Genomic DNA, 14,665 nt, shown 5'->3' with positions numbered 1-14,665 from the left:
TCACCCTCACCAAATAAACAAACCCCCAGAAATGAAGTGAAGCAAAAGAGACAACTGCAAAGGGTCACAGAAAGTAAACAAAGCAACAAATGACTTAGCAAACAATCCACCCAGTAGTTAGAGGTCATATTTCACCTAGTAACAACTGGCACTATCAGATAGCAGCACTATGGGATCTGACAGCTACCCATGTCAACAACCATCAGGCCTCTGCCTGATGTCAGACATTCAGATGCCACATGCCCACCTCCTAGGGCAAGGACTGTGCAGAGGCAAACCTGGAGTGATGCAAAAGCAGCAGCACCCAAGAATGCTAAAAGACCAACTCTCATCACTCCACTTGAGAGAATGGTTATAGCAAGCCATGCAAGGCCTCCAAAGAGAGGGTTACCCAAAAGCCAAGATGATACAGGAACCTCATACTACAAGCAATACAAAGCAGCAGACCTGAATTTAAAAGAAGACAGATCTGTGAAAGATGCGAGGTCCTGATCCTCAATGAGGAACCAAAAAAGATCCTATCACACAACCAAGGGCAAAAGACAAGAGTTTGGAAACTTCTACACCTAAGATGCTTTTTGGAACTCTTATTCTCATTATACTAGGAAAAACAAACCCAGACATACACAAAAGGAGGGAGCCATTGAGGAATTTATTTCCAATTATGAAAGTGGGTACAACAAACCCTCAGCTCAACCCTTTCGAGTTTCAGTGATACTAAAACTCTTGAGCCGTACTCCAACAGAAAATGTTCTGAGGACACTAAAATACATCATCTGATTGCTATGTATAAACAATTGTGTATTCACCACTATCATACATTATTTATTACAAATACAGTACACTGTTTTTGCCCCTGTTCTCTAGTAAATTCATTTGAGAACATTTTGACACCAAATTTATAGTTATATCCCAACAAATAACTTAGAAAACATAAAATTATTATAAACTTTTTTTTTTGCATCACTGAGTGGCCCAGGAGCCACAGAATATTTATGATCGGAAACATGTCGAGAAGCAAGACAGCCAATGTATTAAGTGAATATTCCTCCCTAGAGGGAACCAACAACCAATCATGGTGAAAGGGCACTTGGAGACCTTCCTCGCAATCTCTTCCAGCCCCAGATTTCCCAAGAAGCATAGGCATCAATGCAAACCTGAGTTCCACTTCAGTCACAGCAGAAACAAAGGAGTCTCCACACATAGAGGGATCCACAGGCACAATACCCTGAGGCACAGAAGGAAGCTGACCATCGGCAGGAAACAACGGTTCAACTACTGTATGTCTAGTTTTAATTATTTTTTTTTATTATGAGGACATTTATATATACTTATTTAAACACACAAGATAGAAACACATTCAACAGGTAAAACTTTAACACTAGCCAAATAATGGTTACTCTAAGCTAAACACACCACAATGAAGATTTGGCACCTCACTGCACAGCCCAAAACACACCTCCCTTGACCAAAAGCTGTACTTTTCTGTGTGGTGAAATGTGCAGCGTGAAGAAAGGCTACACAAAAAACGTAGGAATGCTACCATACATTACACTAAAATATGCAGTATATAGTAAAGTACACTGATTTCCCATTAAGATAAATTTTGCACAGTACTGCACTCTTCCTAACAAATGTATATTTTACAGTACAATATATCCATATCTTCAATCTTACTGTCACAGTGGTATACTATATATTTAAATCAATGATATTCACCTTGCACCCACCATTTCCATAGCAATTCTCCATCTTTAAACATAATTCAGCATTAATGACCCTAGTGGTACCAGACAGTACTTTAAGCCATTAAGTCACCTGCAGGAAAAAAGTCTGCAGACCTAAGGACACATCTTATCTTGAGGTATATTCCTACAAACCCACCACAACCCAACCCCTTCATGTATGTTTACACTCAAAATGAACTTGCCAAGGCAACACCTCTGTCTATATAAATTACTAGATGAACCCTCATCTGGCACACCAATCTTCCCATTATACCCGCAATACACTCAATTCTGATACCGAGACCAGCTCATGTTATAATTTTCTCACTGTTGCCATACTTCTCACTTTATGGAGTAGAGGATATAATGTATGGAAAGGATGGAAACAACTTTAAGAATAATAATACTAAAGATATTGGTGCCAATAAAACAAAAATATTAGAGAAAATGTTGTCCCTCTTAACAGTTTTAAGAATTTTTATTCTTAATGTGTTATTAACTAAAAGTTATCTATAATTTTGTATACAGCTGTTACTGTATATTTACTTTCACATACCACAAGAGGCAACTGCAGGAAAACAATCACACTCAATGTATCCCAGGCAATATCAACCATGGCACTGCGCCACCCGACAAAACACTGGGAATGGTGGTGTGCCATCCAACTCTTAAGCGGTCAGGATATCGTAAGATTCAAGACATGCGCGCAACAGGTTTGGGTACGAGATGAACACACGGGACCTCCAGCGAGAGGCAGCCATCTTGAAAAAAAAATGATTCTCAGCATGCCCCATGGCTGTGGGTTGGCTCAGATCTGAGTGACCAACCTTGGGTGGTGAAGGCGCCTCTGGCACCCCATCCCCTATCGGACACAGTGTTGAAAGATCGCTCTCTGACAGTGAATTTCAGACCATATTGTTTGAAGAAGATAAGGGTAGTGATATTGATTAAACAAGACACGATAAAGACCTAACACAAGTGTTGGATACAAGTGATACAGCAGAGATGAGAATATACAGCGAACGTATCCAGTAGAGGGAGAGCGCCAAGCATGCTGCAGCCTCCCATGCCATCGCCCTTGTCATTAACACCACCACCTATGTCATCTCCACTTTTTTTAATAAAGTGATACTATAGATGAATCATTTTCTGGGTTCAGTGATGCTGCATCTGATACAAGTAGCATAGCTGAACCAAGTGTTAGTGACTTCCATAGTGGCATTACTATGCCAGTGGTGGTGATACTAGTAGGAGTACGGATGAATTCACACGGGAAGACTGATAATTTTGTACCACACCTGACAGCTGAGTGGACAGCGCTTCAGATTCGTAGTCCTGAGGTTCTGGGTTCAATCCCCGGTGGAGGCGGAAACAAATGGGCATAGTTTCTTTCACCCTGATGCCCCTGTTACCTAGCAGTAAATAGGTACCTGGGAGTTAGACAGCTGCTATGGGCTGCTTACTGGGGGGTGTATAACAAAAAAAGAGGCCTGGTCGAGGACCGGGCCGTGGGGACGCTAAGCCTCGAAATCATCTCAAGATACTGTAACTTCAAGATAACCACAATCCACAATTTACGATACTGATGTTGCACCCAATTATTCATAAACAGGTAAATATATGAGTGAAAGTGAATATTTTATGGCTTATTTTGATGAGCCGTTCATGCAACATCTTGTTGACAAAACCGACATATGCATTGCAAAAGCAACTAATTGCAGGTGGCATATTACCTGCTTCACGTATGACATGATGGAAGGACACCACTGTGGCTGAATTTTGTCTTCTTAGCTCTGTCTGCTTAAGAAGCATTCTGTGGAACACATTATACAGGATAATTGGAACAAAGATAGCGCTGTTTCAAAGTCCAGTGTTCAACAAGTACATGTCATGAGACAAGTTCCTGATGTTTCTATGGTGCCCACACTGTGAAAACATTGTAAATGTTGATCAAAATTATCGACTTTGGAAAGTGCAAAAAGTGTTTGGTGATATCAGACAAAAATTTTGCGATTACTTTGTACCAGGACAGAATTTTGTCATTGATCTTTTCCTAGGTCTTTTCAGTGTCAGATACTTGTGAAGTGTCAAGACTGCCTTAAACTTCACAAGCTTGGCTACATACCACCTACAGGAACTAAAGCCAAAGGTGTACGCGAGTACATTGTTTGCAAGCACACAGAACGAAGAAACAGGTAGCAAAAGTGTGTACCTGGTGTGTAGAGTGCAAAGTCGCGCTGTGCACCATGGACTGCTTCTTTGATTATACTGTAACTCGCTCCCAAAGTACTGAATGTGTAATACAGTGTGTGACTGTAAATAGTGTGTGAGAGTGTACATATTGTAAGTAAAATAAATATTGAACAAGTAATATTGCAACAATAAAAAAATTTTGTGGACATATCAGTGACATGTATCACAGTTCCTTAGAACATTATGACTGTTTTACTGTATACATACTGTAAAGGACACAAATGTTCATCAGATACATTTAAAAAAAGTTATTAGAAAGCATTGAAAATGCATTGATAAAATAAATGAAAATATATTTGTGGCAATTCGTGAGTCTTGAATTGTCCGCGTAACCGCTTCAGGGAGCTTCCTGCACGGGTGAACACATCTCGATGATGTCACATCGAATATTCTCCACGTCGCTACAGCCAAAGTAAGTACAGTGGTACCTCGAATAACGAATTTAATCTGTTCCGGCGCTGTGTTCGTCATGTGAAACGGACGTCAAACAAAACGAATGTCCCCATTTAACCACTGTGATGTGCTGTGTTTATTGTGAAATTCCCCCAGTGTGCATGACATCAAGTGTTCCCAAAAAATCATTTTTCTTTATAAAATGATAAATTACCTTCCCTGAACATGGCTATGTAAAAACAATTACCAAAATTCCACTTACTTTGGCTGTGAGGACATGGACAAGGTGCACTGTGACGTCATCAGGGACTGGTCGCCCGTGTGTGAAGCTCCCAGACACGGTCGCGCAGGCTATTCAAGCACCGCATGTTGCCACAAATATATTTTCAAATATTTGTTCTATGTATTTCCAATGCGGTTTTATTTGTTTCTTTTATCGTATATGATGCATATTTGTGACCTTTACAATATGTATACAGTAGTATGTTCATAATGTTCCATGCAACTGTGATACATGAGTCAGTAATGTGTCCACAATAAATGTTAATTGTCACAATATTACGTGGTAAAAATTCCCTAAAATTACAATATGTACAGTTTCACATACTATTTACACAGTAACACACTGTATTACACACTCAGTACTTTGGAGGGGCGTAATAATCTACGGAGTAGTTAATGGTACACAGCACGACTTTGCTCTTGTTGCACCAGCTACAGATAGATTTTCGCTTCCTGTTTCATCGTTCTGTGTGCTTGCAAATAACGCACTTGCGTGCACCCTTGGCTTTAGTACTTGCAGGTGGTATGTAGCCAAGCTTGTAAAGCATACGGTAGTATTGAAACGATTATAGGAAAAGCTCAAATTGTAAGGTAGTCTTGAAAAGATCGCTTTGTAAGGTCCCACACAGGAAGAGATTCAGCTAGCCTCAAAGAGTGTCCATCAGTCAGGAAGAGATTCAGATATTCTTGAAAATATCTATGGAAAACATCATCATAGAAGCCGCTAACACTGTTCATCTATGCTACTTGTATCAGATGCATCATCACTGAACACAGAAAACGATTCATCTATGTATCATCTATATAAATTGGAGATGGCAAGGGTGGGGCTCAGAGCTACAACTGGATACGCTCACTGTATCATGCTCATAGGTGCTGTATCACTTGCATCCGACCGTTGTGTTAAGTCCTTATTGGCCTTGGCTTCACCAATATTATGACCCTTATGTTCTTCAAACAATAAGGTCTGAATTTCACCGACTGAGCGCAATCTTTCAACACCGTGTTGGACAGGTGTTTGGAACCCAGAGGCACATGTGCCACAAATGGTTGCTCACGCAGTACCCAACCCAGCCCTAGTCTTTCATATTTGTAATAGCAAAAGGTTCGTTCAGTGTTTGTCGGGTAGGCTACTCCATTATGACAATCTTTGTTTCAAATGTGTTCTATTTGTTTTGTATTTGTCACTTACATCTCAATAATGGAGCAGCCTACCCGACAAACACTGAACGAACCATTATGGCATTTGTCCATTTTTCAAATTGTTTCAACTGTTTTTATTTTTTGTTTTGTTTTTTTATTTAAGAAACATGGAGCAGCCTACCTGCCGACCACCGAACAAACCTTTTGCTATAAGACAAATGAAAAATAAATATTGAACACATTTGAAGAAAGGAAAATGTCATAATGGTTTGTTCAGTGTATGTAAGGTAGGCCGGTCGGCCGAGCGGACAGCATGCTGGACTTGTGATCCTGTGGTCCTGGGTTCGATCCCAGGCGCCGGCGAGAAACATTGGGCAGAGTTTCTTTCACCCTATGCCCCTGTTACCTAGCAGTAAAATAGGTACCTGGGTGTTAGTCAGCTGTCACGGGCTGCTTCCTGGGGGTGGAGGCCTGGTCGAGGACCGGGCCGCGGGGACACTAAAAAGCCCCGAAATCATCTCAAGATAACCTCAAGATAGATAGGCTGCTCCATTATTGAGACGTAAATGACAAATACAAAACAAATGGAACACACTTGAAACAAAGAAAGATTGTTATAATGGAGCAGCCTACCTGCCGAATACCGAACGAACCCATTTCTTTTTTTTCTACAAAAACGTTAATGCTTTGCAACATCTCAGCAGTCACCCCTTTATATCCCAGCATCATTAGCATCTTTAAACAAGAACAACATAATTTATGTGCATCGTCGGAGGTGTCCGAGAATGTGCAAGAAGCAGCGCGACCCCACCATGTGGTGTTGACGTTACTCAAACGAGTGTTCGCCATACAGGACGATTTGACACCAATCGGGCCGGTCGTTACCGAAAATGTTCGCCTTTTGGGGCAATCATTATGCGAGGTACCACTGTATAATATATATATATATATATATATATATATAAAAAATATATATTATATATATATATATATATATATATATATATATATATATATATATATATATATATATATATATATATATATACAGAGCACCACTTGGTTTCCGAACCCCTTGGGGACGAGACCCGTCGGTTAACATGTAAGTTCGTATACGAGAAATAGAGGGGAAAAAATAAACTAGAAATGTAAAAAGAAATTTTTCCGAAAAATTTATGAAAAAAACTCTAGGGAAAAAAATCGTCAGGTTCATGGCGTAAATGCGACCGTGTTTTGTTTGTACTCATCAATAAGTGAAGTCCTGATCCGCTTTATAAAAGTCCTTAATTGTTCCTAACTGATTATTAAGACGTCTGGCAAACATCCTCTGGATGTTTCCTGCCAGCCTGCAGGCACATCCTGCCTAAAATATACGATGATGTACTGTACATTTAAGAAACAAATCTGGGTCACAGGTCTATGGAGTGTGGTTAGGCTTACGGAGTCAGCCGGTCCCTCCCCCACCACCAACACACCTCCCCCTCTCCCCCCACCACCGACACACCTCCCCCTCTCCCCCCACCACCGACACACCTCCCCCTCTCCCCCCACCACCGACACACCTCCCCCTCTCCCCCCACCACCGACACACCTCCCCCTCTCCCCCCACCACCGACACACCTCCCCCTCTCCCCCCACCACCGACACACCACCCCCACCCCCCACCCCAAACCCATACACGCACACACACACTCTCAAAGGTCACGTGGTTCACAGTTCACTTCAACACCCATATATCGCTTCCTGCCTGCCTGCCTCCTTCCCAGCCTGCCAGCCTGCCTCCTTCCCAGCCTGCCAGCCTGCCTCCTTCCCTGCCTGCCTCCTTCCCAGCCTGCCAGCCTGCCTCCTTCCCAGCCTGCCTCCTTCCCAGCCTGCCTGCCTCCTTCCCAGCCTGCCAGCCTGCTTCCTTCCCAGCCTGCTTCCTTCCCAGCCTGCCTCCTTCCCAGCCTGCCTCCTTCCCAGCCTGCCAGCCTGCTTCCTTCCCAGCCTGCCTCCTTCCCAGCCTGCCTCCTTCCCAGCCTGCCTCCTTCCCAGCCTGCCAGCCTGCCTCCTTCCCAGCCTGCCAGCCTGCTTCCTTCCCAGCCTGCCTCCTTCCCAGCCTGCCTCCTTCCCAGCCTGCCTCCTTCCCAGCCTGCTTCCTTCCCAGCCTGCTTCCTTCCCAGCCTGCCTCCTTCCCAGCCTGCCAGCCAGCCTGCCTGCCAGCCTGCTTCCTTCCCAGCCTGCCTCCTTCCCAACCTGCCTGCCTGCCTCCTTCCCAGCCTGCCAGCCTGCCTCCCCAGCCTGCCAGCCTGCCTCCTTCCCAGCCTGCCAGCCTGCCTCCTTCCCAGCCTGCCAGCCTGCCTCCTTCCCAGCCTGCCAGCCAGCCAGCCTGCCTGCCTGCCAGCCTGCCTGCCTGCCAGCCTGCCTGCCAGCCTGCTTCCTTTCCAGCCAGCCTGCCTCCCCCCCTGCCATCATGCTAACGGGTAGTGTGTGTTAGGCTTATCTTCGGGAATGAGCCGGTCTCACCCCCACCACCAACAAACCACCCGCCCCCCTACATCCCATCTCTCAAGGTCACGCGGACCGCGTGACTACCACTCACTCCCTGCCTGCAAGCTAGCCTGCCTGCCTGCCTGCCTGCCTGCCTGCCTGTCTGCCTGCCTGTGCCTGCCTGCCTGCCTGTGCCTGCCTGCCTGTGCCTGCCTGCCTGTGCCTGCCAGCCTGCCTTTCCCTCCCTAATTCTCACTACTTCCATCCCTTCCTGCCTACCTCCTAGCATCTCTCCCTACCTCCCCCTCCCTCTTAGCATCTCTCCCTACCTCCTAACATCTCTCCCTACCTCCCCCTCCCTCCTAGCATCTCTCTCCCCCCTCTCTCACTGATTCTCCCCCCCCAGTCAGCCATCACCAGTCAGCCATCACTGACGCAATGGGTGCATTTGGAGCCAACATGGTGCACAGATGTTTCTTGATTGTGCAGATATGTAAAACAAAAGCACAGAATGAACATTCCAGCCTTATGACAATTCAAAATAATAGGAATAATAGGCCGTGAATCTGTGAAGTCACAGTGGGCAAACTGGACCATCGCCCACCCACCACCACAAGCCGGCGTGACGCTTGGTGGACCCCTTCCTACCCGAACTTTGTTCGGGTAGCATGACTCCCCAACCCCAATCGGGAAACTGGAAGTTTCGGATAACTAAAGTTCGGAAACCAAGTGGTGCTCTGTATATATATATATATATATATATATATATATATACAGTGGTACCTCGCATAACGATTGCCCCAAAAGACGAATATTTTGGGTAACGAACGTCCCGATCGACGTCAAATCGTCCCATATGACGAACGCTGGTTTGAGTAACGTCAACACCACATGGTGGGGTCGCGCTGCTTCTTGCACATTCTTAGACGCCTCCGACGATGCACATAAATTATGTTGTTCTTGTTTAAAGATGCTAATGATGCTGGGATATAAAAGGGTGACTGCTGAGATGTTGCAAAGCATTGACGTTTTTGTAGGAAAAAAGAAATGAAATGTCTGATATACAACAAATGTCAAAAAAGTTCGTTCGGTGTTCGGCAGGTAGGCTGCTCCATTATAACAATCTTTCTTTGTTTCAAATGTGTTCCATTTGTTTTTTATTTGTCATTTGCGTCTCAATAATGGAGAAGCCTACCTTACATACACTGAATAAAACATTATGACATTTTCCTTTCTTCAAATGTGTTCAATATTTATTTTTCATTTGTCTTATAGCAAAAGGTTCGTTCGGTGGTCGGCAGGTAGGCTGCTCCATGTTTCTTACATACAAAAAACGTAAATAATAAAAAAATGAAGAATTTTGAAAACCAGTACAAATGTCAAAAACGTTCGTTCGGTGGTCTACAGGTCGGCTGCTCCATGTTTGTTAAAAAAAAATAAAAACGAAAAATAAAAGAACTGTTGAAACAATTTGAAAAATGGATAAATGTCATAAAGGTTCGTTCAGTGTTTGTCGGGTAGGCTGCTCCATTATTGAGACGTAAGTGACAAATACAAAACAAATGGAACACATTTGAAACAAAGAAAGATTGTCATAATGGAGCAGCCTACCCAACAAACACTGAACGAACCTTTTGCTATAACGAATATGAAAGACAAGGGCTGCTGGCTGGGTTAGTACTGCGTGAGCAACCATTTGTGGCACACGTGCCTCTGGCTCTCAAACACCTGTCCCACACGGTGTTGAAAGACTGTGCTCAGTCGGTGCAATTCAGACCCTTTTGTTTGAAGAACATAAGGGTCATAACATTGGTGAAGCTAGGCGCAATAAGGGCTTAACACAACGGTCGGATGCCAGTGATACAGCACCTATGAGGATGATACAGCAAGCGTATCCAGGTGTAGCTCTGAGCCCCACCCTTGCCATCTCTAATGTATATAGATGATACATAGATGAATCGTTTTCTGCGTTCAGTGATGATGCATCTGATACAAGTAGCATAGATTAACAGTGTTAGCGGCTTCCATGGTGGTGGTGTTCATTGATATTTTCAAGAATACCTGAATCTTTTCCTGACTGATGGACACTCTTTGAGGCTAGCTGAATCTCTTCCTGACTGATGGACACTCTTTGAGGCTAGCTGAATCTCTTCCTGTGTGGGACCTTACAAAGCGATCTTTTCAAGACTACCTTACAAATTGAGCTTTTCCTATAATCGTTTCAATACTACTTTATGCTTTACAAGCTTGGCTACATACCACCTACAAGTACTAAAGCCAAGAGTGCACGCGAGTGCGTTATTTGCAAGCACACATAACGATGAAACAGGAAGCAAAAATCTATCTGTAGCTGGTGCAAGGAGAGCAAAGTCGCGCTGTGTACCATGGACTACTTCGTTGACTATTATGCACCTCCAAAGTACTGAGTGTGTAATACAGTGTGTTACTGTGTAAATAGTATGTGAAACTGTACATATTGTAATATTAGTGAATTTTTACCACGTAATATTGTGACAATAAACATTTATTGTGGACACATTACTGACACATGTATCACAGTTTCATGGAAAATTATGAACATTCTACTGTATACATACAGTATTGTAAAGGTCACAAATATGCATCATATACGATAAAAGAAACAAATAAAACCGCATGGGAAATGCATAGAAAAAATATTTGAAAATATATTTGTGGCAATACGCGGTGCTTGAATGGCCTGCGCGACCGTGTCTGGGAGCTTCACACACCGGCGACCAGCCCCTGATGACGTCACAGCACACCTTGTCCACGCCCTCACAGCCAAAGTAAGTGGAATTTGGTAATTATTTTTACATAGACATGTTCAGGGACGGTAATTTATCATTTTACAAAGAAAAATTATATTTTGGGGAACATTTGATGTCATGCACACTGGGGAAATTTCACAATAAACACAGTGCATCACACTGGTTACATGGGGGACACTCGTTTTGTATGACGTCCGTTTCACATGACGAACATGGAACGGATTAAATTCGTTATGCGAGGTACCACTGTATATATATATAATTTTTATTTTATTTTTTTTTAATTTTTTTTTTTTTACATGTACCTGTACATGTTCAGGGCAGGGATTTTAACAATTTATAAAGAAAAACAAATTTGGGGGAACACTTTTCCGCGCACCACCTGAATGTCACAATAAAAGCTGCACAGCATGATGGTTAAGGTTAGCTTCCATTAATTTGAGACAAAATCTGTAGACGTAATATTAAAAGGTGTGAGGGGGCGAATGTGGGGGAAGTGATAATGCACGAAATAGATAGTGGAGGAGAGAGAATGAGTGTGGGGAAGAATGAGTGGTGTGGGGAAGATGGTGTGGTGTGGTGTGGAGAAAAGTGTATGTGGAGAGTGAATGTATGTGGAGGGGAGTGAGAGTGAGGGGGGAAGGGTGAATGTGGGGGGTGTGAGAGTGTGAGGAGGAGAGTGAATGTGGGGGAAGAGTGAATGTAGGAGAAAAGTAAGTGGTGGGGAGAGTGAGTGTGTGACTGCATTTTTATATTTAATGTAAAATTTGAAGCAATATAAAAAGCAAAATGAAAATACTGTATTATAATATATAAAATTGAAGTGTACCGATATCATTATTTTAGCAATTACCAATACAGTGAATACCACAATAAAAACACCACCAATGGTGTTACAGATACATCGGTACACCTCTCTTATAAAATAAATCTAAGATGCCAGGTAATGGACTATTGTAAAGAAATAATAATACTACAGTATACATAAATTTCATACATAGTTGTTAATACCCAACTCGAGCTTTAGTAATGTGGTGCAGTTTCAAGCCTTTAACAAATTTTTCTAGTGTTATACTGCACCAGCATTATCTATGTAGATTCTTCCAAATCTGGAAAGTAAACTCAAAGCATTTAAAAATTAGCTCTGCCTTTATGACTGTGGCAAGCTATGCTGAGACATAGAAAAAGACAGCTCTCTGCTGTATTCCAGCATAAATTACACACTGAAAATAATAGAAGAATTCATAAAATATAATAAAAAAGTGGTGAAAAAAATAGAAATAAAAACTAATGTCCAAATACAATTTACACAAATAAAAATTGTTATGAAATCCAAACCACTGTAAAGGCAAATGTGCACAAACATGAATATGTTAGTGTCATCTTTGTTAATAAGGTTGCTATGCATTATAAGCAATCACACAAAACCATAATTCACACTCGCAAGGCACATTAAACACAATGATAAAACCATGATCATGCCAAGTGATTAAGTTCTTTTTCTGGACAAAAAATAATCCATCTGAAGGATTACAGTACTGAATGGATGAGCTCACATCATGCGGATCTGAATAAATATAGATACAGTATGTGTATTTTTCTTCCATCCAATGGAGGTAATTTTTCACATCAACTTGCTGCTTCAAAATACGGATCAAACTCTGCATGGTGGAGCACTGGCAAGCCTCACTCACCCCACAGAGGGGCTTGGGTAGTGGCTGGTAGCCCTCTATAGAAAGCAGGGTTAAGCTGTCCAGAATCACTTGATACTATGAAGGGGGGGGATCCCATGTAGTCATGAGAATAGTCGTCTGTCCACAGAACCTCCCCCCCAGCTTGCATTCCACCGTAACCCTGACCTGTAGTGGCCAATGTAAATTTAGCCAATACAAAAATGTATTTTTCAGCTTTAGATTGGGAATATAAAGATAGTATTAACTTATTTTTTTCTCTCCTTGAGAGAAATGAACAGAATTACTCTGGGCAAGGAGTTTAGGAATATGTTCAAATGAATGGCAATACAGTATACCTATTTAAGCCAATATATTGATTCTATTGTATAACTTCTTTTGATTAATATAAACATTTGATCATTGAACCTCTTATACTTTTACCTCCTGGCTCCTGACAAATCCTGAAGCACCTATACCTCATCCTTCCTTAATTTCTATTTTTTCCATCAATTATCTAGATCTAAATAAATGAAAACATCTTAAAGTTAACCCATAAACTGCTCAGTAAAATGGGCAGGGAAGCTAAAAATATTAGAATTATGTAAAAATTACTTAAAATTTTTTAAACAAATCTCCAACTTATTGGCTTCAGCGTCGTGAAACTTTCATCAAAATATTTTCAGAAATTGATTTTAGACGATTTTTTTTAAATGAAGAACGTTTTGTTGATAAGGAGAACAGCTGCTATTAACTGGAACTGATGGATAATGCAGTAATAAAGAGATGCAAGCACCTGTCCAATGCACAAAGAAGAATAGTACTGTAGTAAGAAGTGTCCACATAATAAAACAAATAATAATGAGTAAGTATGTTATTATGCTCTATTTTGTTATACTATATATCATATAAATACATTGCCCAATGTTAATATTTGTTACTTTCATTAATATCAAAAAAATTAAAATTCTAGATTTTTTTTAGTTTATAGTTTTTTTCTCCTTTATTTATTATCTGATTTTGTTGTAACTTTCACATCCTGGAGAATGCATACCAGTTCCTAACTATGTGAAGATAGAATGAAATTGGCCAACAAATATATCAGTCACAACTCGCAGAACTTGGGACTTTGAGTTTTTATTTTTTTTGGCTGATTTTTTCACAGATTTCAAACTCTACTTTCTTTGTCTCTTTAGGTTGTTTTGATGATTAGGGACCAGTATGGGGTTTTTTCACTTATATAAAGTATACCCAAAATATATCACCTAAATCATTATAATTATTATAACTATCCCTATATATTTTTTGGGGGGAGGGGGTATTTTTTCTTGATTTCACTTCAACACATATTGACCTACAACTTTCACATATTCGAGTACAAATGCAAAACAATGTTTATTAATATATACAACTAAATTCATGAATTAGAACTGCCTTATTCATTGTCGATAACTTCAACTTCAATTACCAGTACAGTACTGTATATCTATAACTAGAATTTCAACTTACTTCAGTATCCAAATATCTAGTTTCTGACCAATTCTCACCATTTTTATATATACAGTGGAACCTCAAATAACGAATTTAATCCGTTCCGGCGCCGTGATCGTCATGTGAAATGGACGTCATACAAAATGAATGTCCCCATTGACAATAATGGGAATCAAATTACAGTAATCCGTTCTACAGGGTACCACCGAAAAACATCAATATGATATTCGATGTTTTAAATAATGGAGCAGCCTACCTTACATACACTGAACAAACCTTTATGACATTTTTCTTTCTTCAAATTTGTTCAATATCTTTTTTTCATTTGTCTTATAGAAAAAGGTTCGTTCGGTGTTCGGCAGGTAGGCTGCTCCATGTTTCTTGAATAAAAAAACAAAAATAAAAAATGGAAAATTTTGAAACAGAACAAATTTCAAAAAGGTTCATT

At 41.2% G+C, this 14,665-nt stretch overlaps 1 protein-coding gene across 1 annotated transcript in view; it reads right to left on the bottom strand.

Moving 5' to 3' along the window:
• The window catches only part of LOC123755049 (basigin), a 60,422-nt gene that overhangs the window by 34,047 nt on the left and 11,710 nt on the right, over window positions 1-14,665 (bottom strand). The window contains exon 2 of the mRNA XM_045737507.2: window positions 12,751-12,915. Coding sequence (XP_045593463.1) covers window positions 12,751-12,915 — 165 coding nt within the window. The remainder of the gene's footprint in view (window positions 1-12,750; window positions 12,916-14,665) is intronic.

This window comes from Procambarus clarkii, chromosome 28 (assembly GCF_040958095.1).
Source record: "Procambarus clarkii isolate CNS0578487 chromosome 28, FALCON_Pclarkii_2.0, whole genome shotgun sequence".
Taxonomy (NCBI): Eukaryota; Metazoa; Arthropoda; class Malacostraca; order Decapoda; family Cambaridae; genus Procambarus; species Procambarus clarkii.
This window is presented reverse-complemented; position numbering and strand designations above follow the sequence as displayed.